Below are 16,177 nucleotides of genomic sequence, written 5' to 3' on the forward strand. Positions count from 1 at the left end.
TGCATCTGTTCATTGGGCTGCACTGCCTTAAGAGAAGAAACAAAGCAACTTTGGCTTGAACTTAAATGATGGCAGTATTTATAGCAGATCTTTTCTTTTTATGCTAATAGGGTTCAGCAGAGCCAAGTTTCCTCTCCAAAGGATCTGTCAGTAGTGCAGCTCGTGTTACATAACACCACAAGTCTTTATCTAAGTGGTTTTCCTCAGGAATTCTACACAGAAAAAGCCTATTGGATAGATAGGGAGAATGAGAATCACAGCAACTTGTCTGGGGACATTGCTGTGAGTCTACAAACAGCCAAAATCCACATCTCTCATCCTTAAAATCTTCCTATCAGTTTGGCTCTTGTTCCCTGAAATTAAAAAGATGACTCTTCAGGGCAAAAAAGTAAAGCAAATTGTCTCAAAGTCTTTTCTTAGACAGAAAGTAGGGAAGGGAACTATAGAAAAGTCTTATATCTTAGTACTTAATAGTGGTTGCCAACCAAATTAGGTATAACTACTAATCTACTGCCTACACTGAGATAATAAAATCACAAAGTTAATAGGAAAAAAAAGTTACTAAGCTGCACTCATAGAACTGGAAGAATAATGAAGCTGACATAGTTCTCCTACCCCCTTGTATTACACAAATTAAACTAAGATTTTACTACATTTTCAAAAGGCCATGCCTCTGTGAATGAACTCAACTAATTTTTTATTTTTACATGCACATCTCTGCCCCAGCACTGTTAACTTATTTGTCTAAATTTGGAGAGAATTACCAAGTTGCTTGAAAATAGAACAATATTGCATTATAAAATCCTCTTCCAGTCCTCTTCCTAACACCATATTGACATAGAATATCTGAGAGAAAATTTACCTCTTCCTATGGTTTTAAACATAAATACACAATGTACATAAACCTAACTATCAGCATTCTGCTGAACATTATTCTCTGTCAAGGGACCCATCCAGGGAACTCCTCACACTTAGAAAAAGTGTTTCTCAACATAATCTATTTGGTCTCGGGTGGATTCATAAAAATAACTTAATCTCTCCATAGTCCTAACTACTGTAAAAGGTATGATTTGCTAAATTCTTTCAAGTGTGGTAGAAAGTAGGAGCTATAACATGATGCTGCTCTCTAAATGACAACACTGATTATTTTAGAAGTTACATCCTTTGAAGCTATTTTTAGCCAGCCTAATGGATTAAGACAAACAGGTTCAGATGGAAAGATGGTTTTCATGAAAAAGTATTAACTCATTGGTAACTGGTTAATTCAATTTTGTATCAACTCTAAGTTTCATGAAAGTGTCATTGTTTATTGACAGCACTAATATAATTACTGAGTAGCAGCAAAAATGCAAATATGATCATGAAGCTACACAGTACACCAGCTCTTAATTTAGTCTGGAAAAAACACCTCTTCATAAAAATGTGAGGGTGACTGCACGTAAGAGTGGAATTAATTTGCTGAATCCTTGCACATTACTATCAAAGCAGAGCTGTGTAACCAAAATAGGTTTAGGAATTATCAACTAAAACCTAGCTCAAAACTACTTTAAGACTATAACACAGAGATTAAAACACCAAGAACATAGATTTGTGCCATTGCTCTCTACACTGAAAATATTAAGTTTTAATATATTTTATATACTTTATATATTTATATATTTATATTTTTATATATTATTAAATATATGTAATCTAACATAATTTAAAAATATAACTTAAACATAAGAAAAAACTATTTCACTATGAGGGTGATGGAGCAGGAACTGCCCAGAGGGGTTATGGTGTCTCCTTCCTTCAAGGTCTTCAAGACGTGCCTGGACATATTCCTATGTGACCTGATTTAGGTGAACCTGCTTCTGCAGGGGTGTTGGACTAGATGATCTCTAATGGTCCCTTCCAACCCCTACCATTCTATGATTCTATGATTTTTAGTATATCGATATTTTGCACATTTTGCATATTTTGCAGTATATGCATTGAGAAAAATCATTCTCTGAAGTGAGCATCATGACTCTTACTGTATAAATGTACATAGGACAATTTTGAGAATCCAAGCCCACAAAATGCTATGTACCTAAGTTCAACATTCCAAAATTTTGGTATAAAATTTTAACACATACATGATAGTGCTGTTACCCTCTGAATATCCACAGGGAGTCTAAACACCTCAATTAAGCAATTTGGACAGATTTCTTTTTTCTATAATTTCTTTTTTTCTTCATTAGTAAATTTTTCAACTTCTATTCTGCTATCAAAATGAACACAAAATAGCTCAGTAACATATCAATGTCAAATTTTCCATATCTTCAGTGTCTCAGTTTGCAAAACAGTATGACATACAAGTTTGAACTTTAAACTATACTGGGTTTTTTTTACCTATGGAGAAAGCACTGAACGGGTATTTTTGCAGAACTTACCAAATATCTTTCTGAAGAGACACTGACTAAAATAAGATCATCACCAACACGCACTTTTTCTCCTTCTGATCTTTGCTTGGAAGCAGGATGGATGGTCCACCAGCATGCCTCACCTATATTATTATTGAATAATAGCAGAGAAAGAAATTAGAAAGAAAATGTACAACATACTGTTATTATACATTTACCCCAGTCTTAAAGTTCTGACCCAATTTTCAGTTCGGTAAGTCAAGTGTCCATGTGTTTTCAATAACTAATATTTTTCCTGCACCACTTTGTCAGGAAATCGGCTTAAAGTAATATACATATGCAGAAGACAGCAAGACCTCTGGAACAACAATTCCAAAGCTGAGTAAGAAGGCAGCTCTCTATGTTCTTTAGGCAGCCTGGTCCAGGCTGCTCTTGCTAAAAAGTCACTTTCATTCCAGGTTCTGGGAAAGGCATCAAAGAATATTCCATCAAGAATTAGGACAAAGAAGAGGAACAATCTGTTTCTAAGGGCAATAAAAAAAATGCATCTACAATATTGCCTAAAATTATATTTTAAAAATCACATAAATCTGAATTCAATTACATTCTTCCACTGTATTATAACTATTAAAGTCACAAATTCTGTTCCCATAATAAATGTTGCTTTCAGATATAATTCTTGAACGAAGAGCATGTTTTTCAGAAAAAATCTTTCACCTTGCAACTTCTCAACTGTTGCTGTTATTACTGTTATTACTCATAGCTAAAGCAAAGCTTTAAAAACCAACAAATATGATTTCCAATTAAACAATTACACCATTGTAAGAAGCTTATCAATCTTAAAAAATACAAATAAATCCAAGTCACCAGCAGTCCTAAAACTTTAGTGAAATATTTAAAATAATACTGTGTTTAAAATAAAAGTTTTAAAAAAATTAGCAGAAGGCTCCTACAGGAATAACAACTGTAGAATATTCTTTTACTTATATTCAATATGATAAATTTATATCTAAATAACAATAGACATATGTCATAGAAAACAAATTCCATCATCTATTAGGAAATGTAAAGATAAGATAATGTATAAATACAGAAATATTAAGTTATGCTTCTTTAGTCCTTAAGATAGTCTTAATTTTTACGTGATGTATATGTATTTATAAGTCTGCATTCAGATTTTAAAAATGAAAATATTCTTATATATTGTCTTTTAAACTGGTGTTTACCTGTTGTGTCCTCTTGCAATCCAACATCAAATGCCAACTTATCCATCGAAGATCGAGATGTAGAGAGGCAGCATAGATACTATCAAAACAAAGAAGTATGCATTACTAGTTCTGCTCATGTCTGATAATCCACTGAAACATAAAAAAACATCAATCTACTAACACAGGATTAGCTCTTCTTAAATTATCCCCACTAGTTACTACCAAGAATGTATATGCCTGATAAACTGAATGGCACTCAAGGCCACTTGACAAAAACAGAACTTCTAAAATAACCAGCTGGTCTATCCAGGTTATCTTTCCACTGAGATGAGAGTATCAAGAGTGGAAATAAAGGAGCTAGTTGCGCTCCATGAACCATAACTTAGAACCATAGAATCATTACTATTGGGAAAGACCTTTAATATCATCAAGTCCAACCACTAACCTAACACTTCCAGGCCTATCACTAAATCAAGCCATGTCCCTCAGCACCTCATTGATGTGTCTTTTAAATATCTCCATGGACAATGACTCCACCACTTTCCTGGGCAGCCCGTTCCAATGCTTAATATCCCTGTCAGTGAAAAAGTTATTCCTAATCTCTATACTAAACTTTCCCTGGCACAACATGAGGCCATTTCCTCTTGTCCTATCATTCTTTACTGGAGAGAAGAGATTGACTCCCATCTCATCTCCTTTCAGGTAGCTGTAGAAAGTGATATACTCTGTCAGCCTCCTCTTCTCCAGGCTAAATAAGCCCATCTGTCTTAGCTGCTCCTCATCAGACATGTTCTTCAGATCCTTCGCCAGCTTTGTTGCCCATCTCTGGACACGCTACAGAACCTCTATGTCATTCTCGTAGAGAGTGGCCCAGAACTGAGCACAGTATTAGAGGTGCAACCTCATCTGCACTGAGTACAGGGGGACAATCACTGCCTTGGTGTTGCTGGCCATACTGTTTCTGATACAAGTCTGGATGCCATCGGCCCCTTGGCCACCTCAGCATACTGTTGGATCATATTCAGCTGGCTGTCAATTTTGAGAGGGAAAAGGAACCCCAGGTCCTCTTCTACTGGACAGCTCTCTAGCCACTCTGCCTTAAGCCTGTAGCATTGCATGGGGTTGTTGTGGCCCAAGTGCAGGATCCAGAACTTGGCTTTCTACAATTGGCCTCATACAATTGGCCTCAGCTGACTCTAGCCTGTCCAGGTCTCTCTGAAGAGCCTTGTGCCCTCAAGCATACCTACACACCTGTCCAGCTTGGCATCATCAGCAAGTTTACTGAGGGTGCACTCAATCCACTCATCCAGACCATTGATAAAGATGTTAAACAGAACAAGTCCCAATACTGAGCCCTGGGGAACACCACTGGTGATCAGCTGTGAATCGGATTTTACTCCATTCCCCATCACTCTTTGGGCTCGGGCATCCAGACAGTTTTTGTGAGACTGTTTCCAAGGCTTTACTAAAGTTCAGGAAGACCACATCCACAGCCCCTCCCCCATTCACTAGGCAGGTCACTTTGTCATAGAAGGTGATCAGGTTGGTCAAGCAGACCAAACCATGTTAACTGAGCTTGAACCCTTAATTGTCCTACATGTGTCTCTTGGTCATGCTCAGGCGGATCTGTGACATAACTTTTTCTTGCACTGACATCAGGCTGACAGGCCTTTGTTCCCAGAATCCTCCTTCCGGCCCTTCTTGTAGATGGGTTGTACATTTGCCAACCTTCAGTCCACTGGGACCTCTCCACTTAGCCAGAACTGCTTGGCAAGCACTTCTGCCAGCCCCCTCAGTACCCTTCGGTGGATCCCATCTCACCCCAAGGACTTTTAGTTAAGGAGTTTGGAACTCTCACAGTTCTTCAGGAAATTAAAGAATACGGCTTCTGTCCAAAATATGTGCAAGAAGGAATTTCCTTTTCTACTCATCCCCCAACATATGTTCAACATATGGACTCAGTCATAGCTTATGCAATATCCAAAGGAAAAGAAATAAGAATTCACTAACTCAGAATAGACTGAGGAACAGAGAACTCATCACTATGGAGCCAGACCTAGTTTTAGCACTTAGCTAGTCATGATCATGGAATGGTAGGGGTTGGAAGGGACCTTTAGAGATCATCTAGTCCAAGCCCCCTGCAGGTCAGGTCACATAGGAACATGTCCAGATGGGTCTTGAAGATCTTGAAGGAAGGAGACCTCACAACCTCCCTGGGCAATGATCAGCTTGGTTTCACATTTCCAAGCATCCACCCTTCACAAAGGTTTACATTACCACACGTAAAATGTCTCTTTGATGTGAATAACTGTCCAGGTATCAGTAAACGGCAATAGTCTGGGCACTTTTCAAACACAACTTTCATACAAAAAAAGAAATCATTGCTGGTATCAATGTCCATTACATACCATGCCACTGTAGGAATGGCGGAGCAAGATTGCATGCCCATAGAGTAAAGTTCGATGACCACCACCTTGTGCAGACTGAAAGACAAAGAGAAATGATAAATTGGTATGATGTAATAAAATGGGGATTTTGAGAAAGGAAAAAAAAATCCTTGTCAATCTCTACACAAACTGTAACAGAGAAATCAATTTTCTGATAAAATGCTATTAAAGGATAAGTTTAAGAAAGTAGTTTTATGAATGTATTCTCCAGTTTGCTTCTTAATATATTGACCTAAGGTAGAATTTGAAGAGGTGAATCTAGAAGCTACTAACTTTCTATTTTATTGCTCAATTTACTGAACAGAGAACATGGTGTACTTTGTACTGCCACCTATTTGGTATAAAATATATTCTAGAAGCTTGAATCTTTCCTCCTTGTGCTGAAAGCATGTAGCTTCTAGAGAAGAACGGCTTTGAGGCATGTCACATTACCCTCTACACTCTTACGTATTGTTAAATCTCTCCATATTCACACATTTTCCCTCCAAGTGATATACTTTCCTATACAAAGGCCTGCAGAAGGAGTTTCTAGACTATTGTCCCTGTTTTATCAGAAAATATTAATGATATATCAACCACACTGAAGATCGTCAGTCTCCAAACTGCTTGTCCCAGAGTGTATTTAGTATTTAGTGTATTTAGTATTAAATAGTATTTAATAGTATACTTAATCCTATTTAATATTAATAGTAATATTTAAATCTATATTTACTAGTATTAATAATATTTAATACCATCAGACAATATTCTTGATCTGCTAGGCCAGGGAAGTGCTCAAAGACATCCAAGCTAACACAACAGGATTTGGGGGTTCTGAAAATTCAGAAATCAGGCCCAAGCAAATGCTCCTCTTGAGAAATGCAGAATAAATCTTGAGAGAAAGAAAATGAATGTAATAAAGTCCACTTTTATCCCAATAAACTGCAATGACTTTTTTTCACAATATTTTCATTACAATTTCTATTTATCTATAACAGTTTAACCATTCATGAAAGAATAAACAAATCTTGTTACAGCATGAGTAACCTTTAAACTTCTGCTGAAGATTTACTAATCCCTTAGACTGAGGTGCTTGACTGACTTGGCTGACATTGGTTGGGAACAGAAACTGTCACACAAGACACTGCCAGAAGCCTAAGTTCACATTCCTCTCAGAATGTCTCATGTGACGTTATGCACATCACACTCTTCAAGCAATGTCAATAAATACATATTTATGAATATATAAATGTGACAAGTCTATAAGCAGCATCATTCTTTCATTCAAGACTTCTAATTTAATTTCTTAATACATAATTTATACCCTTTATTTTACCATAGTAGATTCACTTGCTGTTTGACAGAAGCATCAGATTCATTACGAGGGGTAATGGGATGAAGCTGGAACACAAAAAGTTCCATTTAAATGTAAGAAAAAACTATTTTACTGTAAGGGAGATGGAGCATTGGAACAGGCTGCCCAGGGAGAGTGTGGAGTCTCTTTCCTTGGAGGTCTTCAAAGACCGTCCTGGACATGTTCCTGTGAGACCTGATTTAGGTGGACCTGCTTCTGCAGGGGGGTTGGACTAGATGATCTCTAAAGGTCCCTTCCAACCCCTACCATTCTATGATTCTATGAGTACAGAATAAACTGGAAAAAATCATACTACGTTATCTCTGTCACCTTCATTTCAGTACTGAAGATCAATTTAACCGAATGACTATGGTGGCAACAATTATTTTTCTTCCTTGTTTACTGGTTTTCTGATCGTCTTTCCTTATCTTTATCCATTAGCATAATATTTTTGATCATTAATTTACTTACTCAAGAATTTTTTTAAAAAAAGGAATAAGTAGTGAAAAAGCAAGCACTTAAAAAAATTTACCACTTTTAAGAAACTGACAAGTATTTCTGTCTTTTATTTTTACTGAGAGCATCTTGATGGACACAAGGTATATTTTGACTTTCAACAAACTGTGTAGCAGTCAAAATGAAGAGAAGCATATTCAATAATCTGTCTGGAAGACTGAATTATATGAATTTTCATTAAATAAAAATAAAAGTAAAGGTCTTTGTCACAGACATAGTCTTGACAGTAAGTCATGAAGATTTAGCTTTGAACTATCATTGCTACCACCACTTATTTCCAAAGGCACAAGGAAAGAATAAGACATTTGATAATGTCAGGCCTACTGTGCCGAACATAAATGCTGAATATCTTCTGCTCATCACATTGGAGAAGAGGTGAAAAACTTCTGTGAACATACTGTCTTACTGACGTTTCAGATTTTCACAGAAATTTAATCAACAGCAGGCACACACAGATACCCAATCAATGAAGTCATTGATATGGACAAAAGTTTGAAATTTCACTGATATTTTAATGAACACTATTCTTTGTTACTAGCCATTAATTCTTTTTATCTAACATACAGATTTGGTTTCCTGTTATAGAAAAGATGAGAGAAATACTGTGATGAACACAATCACATGTATTTTAGGTTGCCCTTGTTTTGGCCATATTGATTTGTTTGTCTAGCATCTATTTTGTTAAATGCCCATTTTTATCTGAACAGGAGGAAGGGCTGGCTGGAAAAAATTTCAGTCACTTCAATGAAAAATAGGGAAGTGATTTTTTAGATTTTTTTCCCAAGAGGATTGAAGTAATTACTTTTAACCAAAACTACTTTGCCTATTAAAAAAATGCAAGCAAGTTTGCTGTTTCTGTTTCTTAGGCAGAAAACAAAGAGTTGCAAAAGACATTTCAAGCATTTTCCACTTTGAGGTTTCTAAGAGGCAATTATAATCAAGTCATCCACATGGAAGGAAAGTGAAAAGATGAAAATACAGGACAGGTTGGAAAAGAAAGCTGGTACTATGAAACTGCCTTACATTTTGGAGCCTGCCTTCAAGGATATGTACATACCTGTAAGTTAATTACCTGTTTTAAAGGCTCACTTAATAACTAAATACTCAGCATTTATCTTTATTCAGGAAACTGCATAATAAGTAGCTGATGGCCATGACTATCTACTGAAAAGAATATTTGATTTTCAAAATAATCAATTCCTACCTAGAACATTGCAGAGAACACCTACGGCAAAGATTGAAAATTCCAAGACGAGGAAGTTTTACCAACTTTCTAATAATATTCAAATAATAGCATTTCAGAAGATAGTGCAAATAAGGCTTCTTGGAAACTGCAATCCTGACTAATTCAATCTGTAATGCCCACAGATTTTGCACAAATATATGAATGGCACTATCATGCGACCAAGTTTCTAACATCCACATTATTTATCATGAATCTTATTTGTTTTGTGTTTTTAAGTTACAATTTTTAGAGTAATTTCTCAGTTGGACAATTCATTCTTTGAATAAAACCAGGATGAAGAAAAATATATTTGTGTTCAAAGTATTTATCCATTGAACTTCCACGTGCTATTCCATTCAGGAATAGCAATTACCTGAATGCAAAATTCTTCTCCTCACTTTATCCTTTAAGAATTTGAGATTTAGAATAAGACTTGAAAAGGCTTCAGAACTGGTAAACACTGCAGTCAATAAAATGAGACCGAAAGCATATAGGACAACTCACACTGCTTGTGAAAACTTCACATAAACTGTCCACATTTAGACTAATGTTTTTGCAGCTGGATGTATTGGGTCTGGGGTGGTGGTGATTTTCCACAGCAGCCCTTGTAGTGCTGTGTCTTCTGTTGGTAGCTAAAAACTTGTATAGATAGCATATCAATGCTGTGGCTACTGCTCATGCAGTATCAAGGCTGTCCCTCCAGCATTTCTTCCCCCATCTTCACCTGTAGCTGTGGGTGGGCAGGATCCTGGGAGAGGCCACAGACAGGACAGCCAACCCAGGCTGACCAAGTTGATATTCCACACCATATGACATCAGCTCAGCAATATAAACTCAGGGAGAGGAGAAGGAAGGGGGAGGCATGATTCATTTTGGCCTTCTAAAGCAAACGTTACATGTACTGAAGCCCTTCTCAGGAGGTGGCTGGACATCGCTGCTGATGGCAAGTAGAGACTAACATCTTTATTTGCTTTGCTTCTCATTTGTGTGGCCTTGCTATTTTCTTATTAAACTGCTTTTATCTCAACCCATGAGGCTCCCATCTTATTTTCTCCCCTCTCTGGCTTGCTGAGGAGGGGGGTGATAGAGTGGTGTGGTGGGCACCTGGCATCCAGCCAGAGTCAAACCACCACACCAGAATACAAGGTTAATTTGGAGTCATCTCAGTACCAAAAAGCCATTGCTGCAGCAAAGGCTATTTAGAATACTACAACAAGAATTAGAGCTGAAGAAATTAGCATTCGAAACACATAAACAGCTTTCAAGTTAAATACATTGCTAGACCAGGCAATGAGAATAGATTACTAAGATCTGAGCTGCTTAATTCGATGTAAAGAGGGTTATCTTGAAAGAAAAATAAAGAAGGAAAATAAATTAAAATTGGAAAATACTTATTGTCCTTGTTTTCTTGATAGAAATAGGATTAAAATGCCATAAAGAACTTAAAAATGACAATCTACTATTGTAGTGATTTTGCCTAGGCTGGGGTTTGGTAGCTGAGGGGCTACAGGGGTGGCTTCTTTAAACAAAGAGCTGCTAGAAGCTTCTCCTGTAGCTGATGGGGCCATGGGATGGACCCACAGATGACCAAATCCTGGCCAAGTAGTGATGGAGGTAACGTCTCTGTGATTAGTGTATTTGAGAACAGGAAGAAGTTGCTGCGCAATTGGAAAACATCTCCACAGACATCAAGGTCAGTGGAGGAGAGGAATGAGGTGCTTAGGCCCTGCAAGAAAGATTCCCCTGCAAACTGTGAAGACCATGGTGAGGCAGCTGTGCCCCTGCAGCCCATGGAGGACCACAGGGGAGCAGAGATCCACTTGTAGCCTGTGGAGGATGCTACGCCAGAGCAGGTGGATGCCAGAAGGAGGCTGTGACTCTGTGAGAAGCTCACCTTGGAGCAAACCTTCCTGGCAGGACCTGGGAGCCCACGGGCAGAGAGGAGCCCACGGGCGGAGAGGAGCCCACGGGCGGTGAGGAGCCCATGCCAGACAGCAGGTTTGCTGTCAGGACTTGTCAGGTCCTGTAAAGGACCCACACTGGAGCAGTCTGTTCCTGAAAGAACTGTGCTTCCCGTGGATGACTCATGTTGGGGCAGTGTGTGAAGCGCTGCCTCTGTGAGAAAGATCCATGCTGGAGCAGTTTGTGAAGAACTGTAGGCCATGGGAAGGACCTACGTTAAATAAGTTCATGAAGGACTGTCTCCTATGGGAGGGACCCCACAGTGTAGCAGTAGGAAGTGTGAGGAGGCTTTCCCCTGAGAAGCAGCAGCAAAGTCCATCTGTAATGAACTGAACATAATCCTCACCCCCCATCCCCTGCACCTCTAGTGGGGAAGGAAAGAGAGTCCTGGGAAGACGGAGAGGTGGGGGGAAGTGTTTTAAGATTCTATTTCTCATTTCCCTGCTCTGTTCTGATGGTTCATTAATAAATCAAACCTTTTTTTCCCAAGTTGAGTCTGTTTTGGCTATGATGCTAGTTGACGAGTGATCTCCCTGTCCTCAACTCACAAACCTCTCATTATATTTCTCTCTCCCAAGGGGGAATGACAGAAGGATTTGGTGTGCATCTGGCACCCAGCGAGGACTAAACCACAACTGTCTAGTGAAATGCATAAATAATGGAAGAAGCATAACATGAAACAGTTAGAATTACATTGACCAAAAATTTGTATCTTTTACTGTGAATACCAGCCACCAGTAAAATATCTTATACATGACTCAACAAATCATTTATATCTGTACAAATTTGCACACAGTCATACACACAGACATACAATCACCTGAAAGATTAAAGCAGGTATTTCATTGACATTAATTCACAAAGTAGCACCTGCACCGCTCTGCCTATGGCTGCATTACTACACTTGTGATCAGACATGAGAAGCTGCAGGAAATTAATCATAGTGACATTGAACAACTGTTTTGGAGCCATTTACGCTTCTGAGAACCTGACTCCTGATCAAAATTTGAGAGACTAGTGAATAGCTTTGTAACATCCAAGATTTTAAATCAAATAATCATTACTTCTCCACTCTTTTCAAAAGAACAGCCTTATTTCTTCTAGTCAAAACATTTTTTAGCCCAATGTGTAGTGTACTGCAAGCAAATGCTCATGTTTCTTTGCTGATCTTACTTTACGGGTCTACACAACCTCTGAATGTATGAACAGGGGAAAAACTACAAGCTTCAGGGAGGTACCAGAGAAAGACGAACATATGAAAGCATGTACTTACATAGTAAAGTTATTTCAGTGTTTTGTGCCTGTATAGACAAAGCTTTTGTAACATTGTCAATATTTGGAAATCTAATGCTTGAGAAAGCCTGACAGCAATTGCACTTAGCACATGGCTATTCAGCCAATTCTAGTCACCCATGAAAGCAATTTAAAAATAGTGAATGTGCCCCAGAAATGCAGGAACTGAAGCACACTGTCCAGAAAGTCATACAAGGTATCACAGTGAGTTTTTAATAATGACACAATGGCTGTTTCTTCCTCATTCCATTATGAATCCATAACAGTAGAATGGAATTAGTGGCACATGCTGTAAGGAAAACAACACCACAAAGACTAGATTGTAAGGAAGTTTCGATGGACTTAAAAAATAAAAACTAAAAAATCTAGTGAAACAATAAGCTAAAAGACAACAGCAGTAAATTCTTTGAAAATGCAATCCATACAATTTACATTAATGGTAAATTATGACCCACTTACACCTAGCCTGCTGTTTCCTCAGTGTCACAGACCCAGCCACTGGAAACACCAGCCCAAATAGTCTACATGGAACTTATAATCACTCAATATTGCTCTGAGTGTGTTTCTAAGAAAATATTACACAACTATTTTCACAGCACTGAAAAGTTTTAACATGTGATAGCACCTGCACAGTAAAAGAAGCAATGTGCTCCCTGTTTTGCTTCACAAATGTTTTCCAAGATAAATACTGCAAGATAATATTAAAAGTTTAGAATATGACTTTTTAGATATGTACACTGGAGTAAAACAATGTCCTTTAAAGTATTGAATACTTACACCTCACTAAAATAAAGCAAGCCTCTGAAAGAAACTCTAGGTTTACACTGTATTGCCAAAGCTGATTTGGAAATAGATGCTTACTGAATTTGTTGTTGTAACAGACTTAAAATCCTACCAGCAGCTTAAAACTGCAACAAATAATAATGGAACAGTGTTTTCAAAACACACCAACTTAGTATTTAAAATAGAAGTGTTGCTGACTTTCATATTTAAACATCAATGAAACACATTTGGATGAAAAGTTAATAGTTTCTACCAATGATGGCCATCTTACGCTTAAAATATATCCTGGACACAACAGCGTGTCAAATAGAAACTTCTATACTTCAGTAAAAATATTTGCAAATATAAATGCTATAGAAATATTTTCTCCATCGCAATTGTGTTCTAAGTTTCATGAAGCTCTGTAGTTTATTTCTAGCATTTACACTGTTACAAGACTACAGAATGAAGAAAATAAAATCTTACCTCTAAATCTAGACACTTAGTTTAGATATATAATCAGAAGTATATAATGAAACACAGAATATCCTACATTTACCTGCTTTGAACCTTTTTAAATTAAGAACGATTACCACCACAAACCAAGCAGGAAATTGCATTCACCAGTGATGGAAGCTCTAAAGAATTATATGAAACCAAAGCATGTGTTCCTCCAGGGACGAACTTTCTCATGGTCTTGTCCCTGGATACTAAACGTTGGGGCTGTTGAATTCTCCATTCAGAAGCAGTCATTACATTCTGAAATTGTGGGTTTGATCCATTAGAATGATAAATCAAATAGGAAATATGGGTCTGATCACAAGTACTGGCTTGAAAAAAATCTGCATTCAGAGTAAAAGTATGTTTAGACCCTGGACTATGCTGTTCCCAATTATAATTTACCTTTGTCAAGATAAGAGATGTTGGCATAAATGACTTTTTCAAGAGGATGATGAAAGTTTTTAAAACAGTAGGCTAATAAAAGTATTTAACTTGAGCTGGTTCTTTAGAAAGAAAACTTTGAGTGCACAATGAGCTGGAAAACACAGGAATCTTCTTTAACACCAGCATCATCAGTAGTAGCTTATGAAAAGCTGAAAGAATTTCTTGATCACAAAACAAAAACTCAGATGAATTTAATCTAAGGCAACTAAACAGACAGTGGAGAGAAAAAGGCAATTTTGGTCAGTATTTTAGCCCATTGAAATCTGAGCAACTCTTTGATGATATCTATACTTCTGCCGGTGGTTACACAGGAAGCTTAGGATATTAATGGCTCTAAGGCATTTCTGTTTTGTGGCATGAATGCTGGCCAAAGAGTCCAGAAAACCATAAGCAGTGAAGAAAACAGAATGTATGGAAACAGGCTGAGTCACCACAGTATTTGTGAAACAACACTGGAACAGAGCTAGAAGGTTTGTGAGGCAAGATTCGTCAGGTAAACTAAATGATTCACACTTGGAATAGCAATGCTGGGAACTTACATCTCCAGCAGGATCAGAGAACTTGAAAATGCTGCAAGCAGTAAAGACTACAAACAAAGCTACAGAGTGTGAGTTTTACATCTTCTTCACAGAACTATCTGTGCTCTTTAAAATACTGACAAAAATAGATTTTTCCTTTCCAAAGTAACAGCACCCAGGCCCAGAAGCCTTGAATTCTACCAAAAAACGCTGTCTTTTTTAGTGGTGAACCTGGGTTTGGTGGGGATAGTGTTAACGTTCCCGAGATGTGGCCAGGCTGTTTCATCTCATGCTGACTTTATGCTCAGGTTATGAGGGCAGTGGCTGTTCCAGGCTGCAGGCAGTGAGCAGTGACATCACTTGTTTTCTGTATCCCCTGGCTGTCATTACAACTGCTTCTTCTCTCTTCTTCTATTAACTTGTCCTTATCTCAACCCACAAAGTTCTACAGTTTCCTCTTGATTCTCCTCCCCATCCTGCTCAGGTGAGCAGGAGTGAGTAACTGTGGTTTCATTAACGTCAGCTGGGTTTAAACCACAATGGCATCAAACTGACGGCATTTACTTAGAATTTTAAGATGCAAAGAAAATCAATTCATTGACATGTGTCATTGTCATAATATTCCTTCACCTTGCTTATCAAAGGTGTATCAAACAACAACATGTTATTATGTTGATACAACAATGTAGCATTGTATCAAATAACAAGAAGACTGAGAAGGCTGAATTCAAAGAAGTCTAAAACCTCTTTCTGTTTCATGGTAGCCCATATACCACGTCACAATGGAGTAACAAAAAAGAAGTTGAACCTATCAAGACATTATATATGCTACACATATTCTAGACTTTACAGCTTATTTTTAAGTCACTATTTAATTGATTGACTTTTCATGGAATCCACTACAAGACATTAAGTGCTGCAAAAATTCAGGAATGGAGATAAGTATGACTGGTGACTCTGCTGGCACCTCCTCACAGTACTGATGGCCACTGACAAAAAAAAGAAACAAACCAAGCTTCATTCACTGATATGATCAGCAGTCATGTCCTAATATGTGTTATGTCAATCCACTGAAAAGGAAATAAAGTTTGTGTGGAGCTGCTTTTTACTTGGTGGCAGGGGGAGGGGGCTGCAGGGCCGATCCCAGTGGGCAGTTGTCAAAACATCCCTGGCTCTGAGGTGGAACCACTTCCAGCCCAGCTGGGCCAATGTGGCATCTCTGCCATCATTATTTAAGAACAGAATTCTGCAGCTGGAGGTGTGGTACAGGATGGAGATGACCATGCAGATCCCACAGTAAGAGAAGAAAGAAGGAAGACAGAATGCCAGACCAGAGACCCCTCTACAACCTGTAGTGAGACCACAGGCTGTGCCCCTGCAACCCATGGAGGGCCATGACAGGACTGAGAACCAACAGCAGCTCCAGGTGAGTGCGCCTGGACAGGTAGGAGACTGTGTGAGGAGGTGGCCAAGGCACAGGCCCTGCTGGAGAGCCTCTGGAATGTAGAGATCCACACAGGAGGCAGAGAGGAGCTGCAGACCTCAAGCTGAATGCACGTCAGAGCGGCCCATGTGGGGCTG

At 38.2% G+C, this 16,177-nt stretch overlaps 1 protein-coding gene across 1 annotated transcript in view; it reads right to left on the minus strand.

Annotated features, from left to right (window-relative positions):
* Positions 1-16,177, minus strand: part of RYR2 (ryanodine receptor 2) — a 430,121-nt gene that overhangs the window by 258,527 nt on the left and 155,417 nt on the right. The window contains exons 6-8 of the mRNA XM_061991036.1: positions 6,004-6,078; positions 3,614-3,692; positions 2,418-2,530 (exon numbers count right to left, since the gene is read on the minus strand). Of these exons, the coding sequence (XP_061847020.1) occupies positions 2,418-2,530; positions 3,614-3,692; positions 6,004-6,078 (267 nt within the window). The remainder of the gene's footprint in view (positions 1-2,417; positions 2,531-3,613; positions 3,693-6,003; positions 6,079-16,177) is intronic.

This window comes from Colius striatus, chromosome 2, assembly GCF_028858725.1.
Source record: "Colius striatus isolate bColStr4 chromosome 2, bColStr4.1.hap1, whole genome shotgun sequence".
In the NCBI taxonomy this organism is placed as follows: domain Eukaryota; kingdom Metazoa; phylum Chordata; class Aves; order Coliiformes; family Coliidae; genus Colius; species Colius striatus.